The sequence below is a fragment of the Salmo salar genome, chromosome 28 (assembly GCF_965601325.2).
Source record: "Salmo salar chromosome 28, fSalSal1, whole genome shotgun sequence".
NCBI classification, from domain to species: domain Eukaryota; kingdom Metazoa; phylum Chordata; class Actinopteri; order Salmoniformes; family Salmonidae; genus Salmo; species Salmo salar.
Genome location: NC_138318.1, coordinates 31,318,923 through 31,330,742, shown reverse-complemented (window position 1 = coordinate 31,330,742; position 11,820 = coordinate 31,318,923). Strand labels below are relative to the sequence as shown.

The 11,820-nt window shown below is 42.5% G+C and overlaps 1 protein-coding gene across 2 annotated transcripts; it reads right to left on the bottom strand.

Annotated features, from left to right (window-relative positions):
* Window positions 1–1,142: 1,142 nt before the first annotated feature.
* LOC106589826 (ATP-dependent RNA helicase SUPV3L1, mitochondrial) lies at window positions 1,143–10,814 on the bottom strand. 2 transcript variants are annotated; one of them, XM_014180209.2, is made up of 15 exons: window positions 10,349–10,814; window positions 8,793–8,870; window positions 8,555–8,662; window positions 8,330–8,444; window positions 7,843–8,011; window positions 7,566–7,677; window positions 7,317–7,394; window positions 7,063–7,154; window positions 6,703–6,883; window positions 6,398–6,491; window positions 5,749–5,968; window positions 5,544–5,624; window positions 5,244–5,420; window positions 2,223–2,371; window positions 1,143–2,032 (listed from the first exon to the last, which is right to left on the bottom strand). In XM_014180209.2, the coding sequence occupies exons 1-15, from the start codon at window positions 10,632–10,634 to the stop codon at window positions 1,642–1,644; spliced, it is 2,331 nt and encodes a 776-aa protein (XP_014035684.1). In that variant the 5' UTR covers window positions 10,635–10,814; the 3' UTR covers window positions 1,143–1,641. The 2 variants fall into 2 exon arrangements, with proteins under 2 accessions (XP_014035684.1, XP_014035685.1); XM_014180210.3 differs by lacking the exon at window positions 10,349–10,814 and adding an exon at window positions 9,314–10,334.
* Between the last annotated feature and the right edge of the window lie 1,006 nt (window positions 10,815–11,820).

Sequence of the window (11,820 nt, the reverse complement as noted above, 5' to 3'; positions counted from 1 at the left end):
TCAAAATTGTAATCCTGTACAGTAAATGTATGGCACGCAATTTACATGTTTTGTGTCGCCAACATCCGTATTTCTATAGCAACTAGGCTAGTTACAGTATGTACACATAGCCCCCCCCCCAAAAAAAGTTGCTGATCAAATACAATCCTTCACACATCAGAAATGCGTCACATTCTTGATTTGGTCCTCCTGAGGCTTGGAGGAATGGAAAGAGAGCAAGTGCACAGCAAACATGTTCACTTCTGTTACCTGTAAATTCTATCCTGCAACTACAAATGTGTCTACTCAAAGCAATACAACCTTAATCAGAACAATCTGGTAAAGTTCGAGAGGAAACCGTTTCAGTCCTTGAGCTTGTGGCTCTGTGTCCCCTCAGGTACAATGTGTGTTTTTCTTCCTTTCCTAATCCATGGCCCCTCCATTGGCCCAGTAATGAGTAGCCTAGTTCTAGTCTTTCTCTCTCACTACTCCTAGCAATGCCTTGGCTCGGTTCCAAAGAACACTTTCCTTTGGAACCATGGAACCTTTTACTGTGTCCAATTCGAAAGAAAAGGATGGGTTCAACAACAGAAAGGGAAGCCTAGATCTATGTACGGTATCAAGCCCATGTTTTTCCTAGGACCTTGGTGGGAAGATCCAGGGTCATTTCAGTCACAGTATAAGAGTGCTCACTGCTTTAATTTCTAACAATTCAGAAGGTTGAAACATCATGTCCCCTCACAAATAACAGCTTCAATCAGTTCACAAATGTGATTGTTTTGTAACAAATTAGGAAATAATGAAATTCTGTCTCCATTCCCTCTCAGTGGCTCTTGTGTTTTGAAAGTGGTTAAAACGAATCCCAGTGGCTGTTGTTTTGAAAGTGGCTAAAACTAATCCCAGTTCAGAGAGAACACTGAGACCATGCTGAGACCTTGTGCTGCATTCTAAGTGTCACATAACCTTTATCATGTGGTATGAAGTGTTCATTATAAAAGACGTTATAACCAGTGTCATAAGGCAAGAGATTCACTGACATGACATCTTATAACCATTTGTTATGAAGCTTGAGGACATGTTTACATTGTCGTTACGAGTAAAATAAAGACTTAAGAGACTTGTCACCTTACGTCTCACATACAATAAATACAAAGACCTCGACAAAAGAAAAATGTAACTTTTATTTTATCAATCACATTATCACTTGAACTGTCAGTTTCGCAAATCATACATAGGAGCATATAATTAGTGGTGTAAAGTGCAAGAGACGATGTCTCATAAAACATTTGAGTTTCTGTTACAGTAGTCTAGCCCAAGCATAGGATGGGCACAAATTGCTCAAGGTATGTTACCTCCCCATGTAAAAATGTGTCATTGCTTTCTGCATGAGACGGACTATCTACGTGATGCAGTCAACCATTTTACTTTTCAAGTGATATAAAATAAGACAAAATGACTTTGTAATAAGATATTTATTTACCCTTCGGCCCACAAAATGACTGTTTTTGAGCAGTTATAGACAGGAGCTGGGACACACACAGTCCAATTGGTCAACAGCTGCATAATACAGCCTGGTATGAAGTCCCGTCAAAATAACCGGAAACAGGTCCTGTTTTTCACAACAACTAATTCGGAGACTGGAGCGGTCACTTTTTCTTCCCTTTAAATTTTATTGTTCAAAGTTTCCGCAACCAGTTTGCCTCCTACTTCCTCTTGACGGTGCTCCTTGGACCACTCCTTCTGCAATTGCCTTAGGAGGTCGGGAGTCAGTAAGCCCTCCTGCACTAGGCGGGAGCCTAGGGACTTGTCCAGCTGCCCAGCCTCTACTCCACTGTCCTGGGCTTTGGGAGCTCCTCGAACCTTCCTTGGGGATACTGGGCTGGGCCCCGGCCTCCTCTGGTTGGAGAGGGGGTCTGTCCCAGGGGTGGCGCTGGTCTCCGTGGCTCGGATGAGTCGTGTGATGTTGCGCACGCCCAACTGGATGATGCTGTCCAGCTCCTGCTGGATCTCTCGGACACGATTGGCATCCGGGAACATGTCCATGAAGCGATAGCTGGAGACAAAGTCATAAAGAGAGTATTATTAATATCTGATTGAGAATAATTGCAATAAAGACAATCAATGACCTCATTAGGCACATTGTGTAACTAAATTCTGTGATGACCTTTAGCACAACAAGAACACTTGGTCATTTTGATTGGTGAATGATTTTGGTAAGGTAGAGTGGTGAGAGATGGGATCACCTGAGCCAGAGGTAGAGGTCTAACACATCATGGACAGCCTCCAGGTGCACCAGGTCCTTGATGTTCTTGGGTGGGACCAGGGGCCAGCTGACGAGCCGACACACCCAGTCAAAGGTCAGAGGCTCATCTCTGCTGAACTGTCTGGCAAACTGGAGACGGAGAGGGCGTCACCTCACAGACAATCAGTGTCTCATCATCCAGAATCAATTACCATAGGATTACCTTTAGACCATAGTCACCGTAATGTTTCACCCAACCCACAATAGATCTTATCAACACTGCTGCCATAACAACACTGATGTCATGTCCCTTAAAGCCCAACAACTAACAAAAGCTTATCAATGGTGCTACAGTTACTGTACGACCGGAAGACAGCTCATATCAGAGGCAAACTGGCAACATACTGATCATGCCAGAATATGAATCAATGGAGTGACTCATGCAGGGACGTGTGCTTCCCATGACAAATTCTATATCCAAACGGTAGACCCATCACTGAATGACAGGAAAATTCAGAGGTTAGAGCCGTATTCACAAAGCGTCTCAGAGGAGCTGATCTAGAGCCAGGTTCCCCCTGTCCATACAATCTTGTTACACTGAGGGAAAAAAGTATTTGATCCCCTGCTGATTTTATACGTTTGCCCGATATGTCCCTAATAATCAGTCTATAATTTTAATGGTAGGTTTATTTGAACAGTGAGACCGAATAACAACAAAGAAATCCAGAAAAAGGCATGTCAAAAAGGTTATAAATTGATTTGCATTTTAAGAGGGAAATAAGTATTTGACCCCCTCTCAATCAGAAAGATATCTGGCTCCCAGGTGTCTTTTATACAGGTAACGAGCTGAGATTAGGAGCACACTCTTAAAGGGAGTGCTCCTAATCTCAGTTTGTTACCTGTATAAAAGACACCTGTCCACAGAAGCAATTAATCAATCAGATTCCAAACTCTCCACCATGGCCAAGACCAAAGAGCTCTCCAAGGATGTCAGGGACAAGATTGTAGACCTACACAAGGCTGGAATGGGCTACAAGACCATCGCCAAGCAGCTTGGTGAGAAGGTGACAACAGCTGGTGCGATTATTCGCAAATGGAAGAAACTCAAAAGAACTGTCAATCTCCCTCGGCCTGGGGCTGCATGCAAGATCTCACCTCGTGGAGTTGCAATGACCATGAGAACGGTGAGGAATCAGCCCACAACTACACGGGAGGATCTTGTCAATGATCTTAAGGCAGCTGGGACCATAGTCGGGCAAGAAAACAATTGGTAACACACTTCGCCGTGAAGGACTGAAATCCTGCAGCGCCCGCAAGGTCCCCCTGCTCAAGAAAGCACACATACATGCCCGCCTGAAGTTTGCCAATGAACATCTGAATGATTCAGAGGACAACTGGGTGAAAGTGTTGTGGTCAGATGAGACCAAAATGGAGCTCTTTGGCATCAACTCAACTCGCCGTGTTTGGAGGAGGAGGAATGCTGCCTATGACCCCAAGAACACCATCCCCACCGTCAAACATGGAGGTGGAAACATTATGCTTTGGGGGTGTTTTTCTGCTAAGGGGACAGGACAACTTCACCGCTTCAAAGGAACGATGGACGGGGCCATGTACCGTCAAATCTTGGGTGAGAACCTCCTTCCCTCAGCCAGGGCATTGAAAATGGGTCGTGGATGGGTATTCCAGCATGACAATGACCCGAAACACACGGCCAAGGCAACAAAGGAGTGGCTCAAGAAGAAGCACATTAATGTCCTGAGGTGGCCTAGCCAGTCTCCAGACCTTAATCCCATAGAAAATCTGTGGAGGGAGCTGAAGGTTCGAGTTGCCAAACGTCAGCCTCGAAACCTTAATGACTTGGAGAAGATCGGCAAAGAGGAGTGGGACAAAATCCCTCCTGAGATGTGTGCAAACCTGGTGGCCAACTACAAGAAACGTCTGACCTCTGTGATTGCCAACAAGGGTTTTGCCACCAACTACTAAGTCATGTTTTGCAGAGGGGTCAAATACTTATTTCCCTCATTAAAATGCAAATCAATTTATAACATTTTTGACATGCGTTTTTCTGGATTTTTTTGTTGTCATTCTGTCTCTCATTGTTCAAATAAACCAACCATTAAAATTATAGACGGTGATCATTTCTTTGTCAGTGCGCAAACATACAAAATCAGCAGGGGATCAAATACTTTTTCCCCCACTGTAACCCTTTACACTCTTGGGAATTGGCCTGTAGGGCTACATTTTAAATGTTTCTTACAAAATAGATATGGAAAAGAATATGCATAACCACGGCAGAAATAAATTAACAGTTCAGAGATCATGGGGAAATTATTAGACAAAAGTTGAGGAGAACAGTTCACCTGACAAGACTGAATCCAAACATTATACCGTTGATTTGTGCATTTTACATTTACTATACTTTTTGCCACATTTGATAATGAAATCTGAAATATGCTGGATACATTGAGTTACATAATAACACTATCCATGACAATTTTGGGGTAGGTGCAACATAAGACAAAAAAATTACAAGAGTTTGAGCGTGAGGTCTAACTGGTGTCTCCAAGTGGACCCACACCTCTCCAGACTGGGTACAGTTCATACAGAATTTAAATGTACTTTTATGACTCAAGGAAAGAGCCTTCAACTATAAGGTGCTTTTTTGATCTCTCCTAGCTTTGCCGTTGAGGAACTGAAGCAAACACATTTGTAGTTTGTTTGTGACACAGCCCTGCATCCCCACCTTTACACAAGTACTGTTGTTGTTTAAGCAATCCAAAAAAAGTCCATTATAAATAGCATGTTACTGTACAGCCAATGCGTTCCAATTGAGGGAACTTATCAGTGTCCAAATCTGCCATGTTCAACCTGAATACGGGTACGAGTGTAAAGGGTTGATAATGGCCTAAAAGGTGATACCGTGTATGACCCCTCCTACATTGTGAATGCGGGCCCAGAGGTTTTAACCAGTGTTGCTAATGGAATGGGGATGATTCTGCTGTAAAGATGTCTCTGCTCCTACCTTCAGGAAGGAGGTGCACACAAAGGGCTGCTTCTTGTTGATGGGTGCAGTGCAGAACACATATCGAGAGCGCAGGTTGAGGGGAATGTGCTGGATCATGTCAGCCAGAAACTTGAAGTCATCAATGTTGCACACAAAGTACATACCATCAACTTGGGAGAGGCTCACGAATATATCCTGGGGGTAGAAAGAAAAAGGGTTACTTTTAAATTAACACAAATAATTCTGTTCTAATCTGAATTCAACAGTAAATCTTAATTCTCGGTACAGAGTAATTTGTAGTGAAGTAAAGATACTTACTATCAGATTGGACAGGGTGGCATCAGGTAAGTGGTAGGCAAACATTTCAATCTGCTCTGATGTAGGGTGCAGCCCAGCTATCTAGGATTCGGAAAATTAACATCAATGTCATACTTAATTGTCATTAAATAAAATAAAGGATATTAAATAGTCAGATTGATCTCCTGTGTGTGGTCTAAGGTCAGAAACGGTCCATATTCCTCACCTCGATGGCATGGACGGTCCTGCTGAGTATCTCCTTGAGGATAGGCAGGTCGTCGCGGTGCATGGTGGTGACCTCGCCCTCTTTAAAGATGGAGCTGAAGCGTCCTGCCCGCCCGGCGATCTGGAGAGCCTGAGACGTGGAGATGGTGTCCAGCTCCTTCTCACCCTTCTCATTGATGTTGGGTTTCACCAAGGAGTTGAAGATGATTCTCTTGATACTCCTAATGTGGGAGGGGCATGGCTTATACAGCTGTAGAATCATAATTTCAGCCAGTTTGCTACAGCAGGAAAATAATCCTGCAGCAACAGGAAATGTGAATTATTACGTGGACTATAATTAATGGACATTTTTGTATGGGTTGATAGATTTTTTGGTAAAGGAAAAATAAATGAAAATTCAAAAGTAAAAATTAAATGTCGGAAGCCTTTTTCAACCTATAATACAATACAAGTTGTACATTTCCTGCATTGTAACAACTACAACGCTGCTGCAAACTGAAATCAACTAATCATGCAAGAAATGTGTATGTTTTTTTCTGTTTAGTAGTTTTATGACAATGTGTAGAACAATGTACTTCAAACATAATATGAATTGTCAGAGGTCAATTAAAACAATAAGCTAACAAGATCAGCTTCAATGCTCAACTCACAGGTTTAGTCCCATCCCAATGGCATCCGTTGCAACCAGGATCTTACATGGGTCCTCTGGGTCATTGAACTTCTTTGCTTGAGATAGCTTGGTCCCTGTTGAGCAGATGATGGACAGTGCTTTAATGATACACACTATTACACCTCAAGGATTTGAGTGATGTCACGGTGGGAGTATATCAGCCATTTTGTTTTTCCTGTCCAGCACCTGAACAAGTTGAACGTTCATAGTTTTCACACCATTCTAAATCTCCATCAGCTCAATTACTGTGCTCTGTGGACATGTAAGAACAGAGGAAAGCCTTACCAGGTGGAAGGCTTCCGTAGATGACTGCACACTCCAGGCCTCGGATCTCGATCTGCCTACTGATGGAGTAAATATCGTTTTTGCTGAAGCAGACGATGCAGTCGCCTGGTCTCAGGTTATCCAGAGACTCCACAGCACGGTCCAGAATTGAACACGGAGTGAGCCTCTCGTAGTTACGAACCTGCCAGTAGAATATGTCAACTGTAAGACACTTGGCTTTTCTTTTTTAAACACTAGACGTCTGAGTTTTTAATTGATATTCAGCAGAATCATGTAAATGACAAGCAGGCCTCAACCCCAAATGACTGAGTCTCATTAGAAGCCAAACACACTAATGTTCAGTAGACTGGCCAGACTCACCTCCACCTCTTCACCTGTTGTGTACATGAGTTCTGTGACAAAGTTAATCGCAGCAGACTCTCCACACACATGGATCTCCTCAGCACACAAACCTATTCCCAGACAGAGAAAAACAAATAATCCCTTAGTTATTACTGTGAAATTATAATTTTACCATATTGTTATTGACCTAGTAAATATCTGGTAATTTATATACAATAACAATACTCTAATGGTCTGTAGTTTGTCCCAACGGTCACAGTGAAGTTACTGACCGAGAAGAGCCCTGGTCCAGGCCCATCCCCTCGAAAAGTCCCTAATCATCTGGATCTCATCAATAACCGCTACTTCATCTGGACAGAACACACGAGAAGACACGTTTCACATGTTAGTGAACACAGCAGGCGATAACCAATGTCAACAAATATCTAGCAGAACATGAACCCAATACTTACATGGAAGTGATAAAATAAACATATTTCATGTACATGAGGTTAAGTTGAGAGGTAAGATAAGACACTGACATGGAGTTGTGACACTGCACATCTCGATAGTACAGGCCACATGCTCAGCTTGTCTCCCCTCTGCATCCACAAATGTTCTCTCTTCTCCTGTCACCAAATCACATGGCACGCCCTGGGGAGAAAGAAACTTTGATTTAACGTCCTCCTTCGACATAGTGCTCTGAGAATTAAATTAAACATTTTTGCTTCAATTGTTTCAAGGTATTAGCTACACAACAAGCCTTCTTAATGTCTTCTCACTATGGAGGTTTACTAGTGAAAGAGGGATCATACTAACAGCAGTGTTGCTCTTTTCAAAGATCTCGTGGGCCAACAGCTTCAGCGGTCCACAGTAGACACCAGACTTGGCAGCCAGGTATCTCTGAATTGCATGATGGGTCTTTCCACTGTTGGTCGGACCGGCATGGAATATCACCTTCCTCTGTATAGCTCGAGCCTCAGGGTACCTGGGAAACATTCAGGTGCATGGCTGAAAGACATTTGTGTGGAGTATTGTGTGAACACAGCGCTGTATGTGTAAATATGTTAAGCCAGTAACCGAAAGGTCGCTGGTTCGAATACCTGAGCCGACAAGGTGAAAAATCTGTCGATGTGCACTTGAGCAAGGCACTTAACCCTAATTTGCACCGCATTACTATGGCTGACCCTTTAAAAACAACACATTTCACTGCACCTATCCCCGTATATGTGACAATAAAACAACAAAAACTATTGTAAAATGTGTTTAATGTTGAGATCACATGAAGATGAAGTGTGATACTTACCAATTAGCTGGTACACGCAGATCACTGATTTTTCGTAGATCCTCCATGCAGTCCAGCATGGGGAAAATCTGCTTGGCATGTCTCATGAAGTAAGGATAAAGGTCATCTATGTGGCCTGGTGAACACAAGCAAACACACTCATCAGTTGACAGGGTGTTCAGTTCCAACTCACAGTTGCTTTCAATCACCTGATTCATTACATCATAAGCAGAGTGTTGAACTCACCTGCTCCACAGCATATATCATTGAGGATGATATGAAGGTCTGCACTGAGTGTAGAGACTTCCAGCACATACTTCCGAAAACTGATGAAGGCTTGGTGAAAGAGACGAGCTAACAACACAGAGATGAATGTTTTGGTACTCCCATGAGGCTTGGTTGGAAGAGTATGATCACTAAACATATGTTTGATGAGGGTACCATACCGGTAGGCCAACTAGTTGAAAATGATTGTTGTTCTCACCATCGAGACCTTGATCCGCAGCAATTTTTTGCATCTCGTTCCTCTTGTAGAACTTATTCAGTATTTTTAGAAGTTCACCTGTTAGGAGAAACCACATAGTAACGACTGATAAAACAGTCATGTAGTAGGCCTATTATTGAAGCTATAAACATTATAGGAAGAGAGTCCCAGCGAACAACTTTTTCAAAATATATATTGACAAGGAATGTGACTAATCGTTCACAAGTCTCAGACTCATAGCGAGCTGTCACAGACATGGCTGTAAGACTAGTATACCGTTAGAATACAGCCACCATGTCTCAGGGCTATGGCTGCCCCAGTATCTGTGCGTTAGAGATGTCAAGGACATCACACTCACTGTTGACATCTCTACTGGACAGATACTGGGGCAGGCCATGGCTTGCCCGAATATACCGACTCTACCTTTACGCTTGTTTACACTGAGCTGCACTTGGGTCAGAAAGCAATCATCGTTACATTTAGCCCAATATTAGACTAAAGAAACCTAACATTACTCTTACCAAAGGACTTTAGATGTTCTGCTTAAAGGTGAATTGGCTCTGGAAGCAAGACAAATAGTGCATCCAAACATGAAACTATTCTCAATTGCAGCACAGTTCTAGAAACATAAATCCCTCTACTCTCATATCACATTGTTACAGGCTTTGGTTTTCCCATTTAGATTTCGAGGTTGGACGTCACCTCGTTAGTCAGTATGTGTTACACCTGTGCTGGCTTGTCATCTCGTTAGTCAGAAGGCGTTTCACCTTTGCTGGTACTAAGGATATTTAAGAGCACCTGGTACAGTGCACCAGTTGGCTTGAGAGATGTGGATGGTTAACACCTTTAGTTGGCGCGCCCTATTACATTTTTTAAAGACCATCCTTTATCAGCTCTTCATTAAGACAGTGTGGAGCTGGTGCTAGACGTGGGTTGGGAAACATACGTCAAAGCAGGGATGGGATATGCCACTGAACTCCAAATTGTACCTTTATCCACACTACTCCATCGAGAAGATTGAAGTACTGCTAGTTTTCCCGGATAACTGCCCTTTTCATCCTCATGCTAGTTATCAGCTGCTGTTATGGAATGGCACGTTGCATTGAACAAAGGAGTTGGTTGGTTGACACGGCCATTCCAAAATGGCCCCGGTAGCGACTGCTAGCTAGCATGAGGGCAAAAAGGGTTGTTTTCTGGAAAACTAGCAGTATTTCAATCTTGATCATAGTGTAGATAAAGGTCCAATGGCCTATCCCATCCCTGCATTGAGGTACGTTTTCCCACCCATATCTCGTGCCAGCTCCATGGTGTCTTCATATAAACGTGATTGCCTTCTGACCTCAGTGCAGCTTATTGTAAACAAACATAGTGGTACATGATCTTCCAATATTGTGTATAACCCTGGAAGATAGACCGGGGGTGCTGTATTGAAGCCATATTGGCACTAAATTATACAAATAAGTCCATTTCAGCTATACTAACAACTCATCTGTCTTAATTGGCAATCAACAACATTAACAGTTAGCGCAACAATATAGATGTTACAAATACAGTACTTCTGTCCAAAGGTTGCGTTAGCTCAGCTCCCACAGCCCAATCACCGCCGACATCACTCTTGACGTTGAGAGGCACAAATAGTGAGGTGTCTGGTGCTCGTGACGAACTGTTGGAATAAACACCTCGTCTGGAGGTCACAGGACCAGACCAGGGGTCTTTCAATGACGTTGTAGATCCAAAGTTTCCACAACGGCTGTCCACCAGAGCGTTTTTGTTTCGTACAGATTTGGCGCATATTCTGTGCTGTACTCTTGAGAACAACAGCATACAGCGGTTTACTGACATCCTTGGTTGCTAGATACAGTCCGCGATTATGTTGCCTTGTCTGGTGTGTGTCAATAAACACTTTTCAATGTCCCATTTTATGCAATGTGTCAATCTTTTGCTGGTAAGTCTTTGCACAGTATTGTAGCAGAGGACTGACTACATGGGCTTCTTTCTGTGATACAACGTGCAGAAGGACCCTTGTTTGCATTGGAGTCCAAAAATATGCCTGTAGCAATATGTAAATTATATATCATAGTAATTCAGGAAATAAGTTGATTTAATTAGTAAATATATAATTGTTTCTATAAAAATTACGTGATTATACGTTCAAATGATATATGTACTATATGAGCACATATCTACTGATAATACTTCTGGCATGTCTGTGATGCCTACATTTCACAACTCAAAAGGACCTTGAAAAGGTCAAAGCCGGATCAAAGGTTAAAGTGCGCATCGATAAAAACCTGAAAACAAACGTTAGTTATAAATTATGATCGCGTTTGGGGAGGTGCTGCCTTCATATTCATACCTGAACACAATTCATGAAAATAAAGCACACAAAAAAAAAACACATTTCTGGGATTCCAGCGTGATATAAGAGGTGTAGCGTGAATTTGCGTGATCAATGTCAATTGCATGTGTCTCACGGTGAATGCGTGAGAGTTAGCAGCTCTAGTTATACACAAATGCAAACGTTAACTTCATGCACAAAATTAAAATGCCTACTATAACTCAGCATTTGAGTGAGATCAATGGAACACATTATTCTTGTGATAGTTAAAATGTTTATGCATATAACCAGGTAAAATCCAAATGTGCAAATCCCTGTAGGTCCCTAGGACCAGGATTGAAACCCCTAATATACTGAACATAAGGTGCAACAACTTCAGTTCATAAAAGGAAACCAGCCAATTGAAATGAATTCATTAGGCCCTAATATATGGATTTCACATTACTGGAAATATAGATATTGATCTGTTTGTGATAGATAACTTTAAAAAGGTAGGGGCGTGGATCAGAAAACCAGTCAGTATCTGGTGTGACCATTTGCAGCACATCTCCTTCACATAGAGTTGATCAGGTTGTTGATTGTGGCCTGTGCAATGTTGTCCCACTCCTCTTCAATGGCTGTGCGAAGTTGTTGGATATTGGCGGGAACTGGGAAACGCTGTCATACACGTCAATCCAGAGCATCCCATAC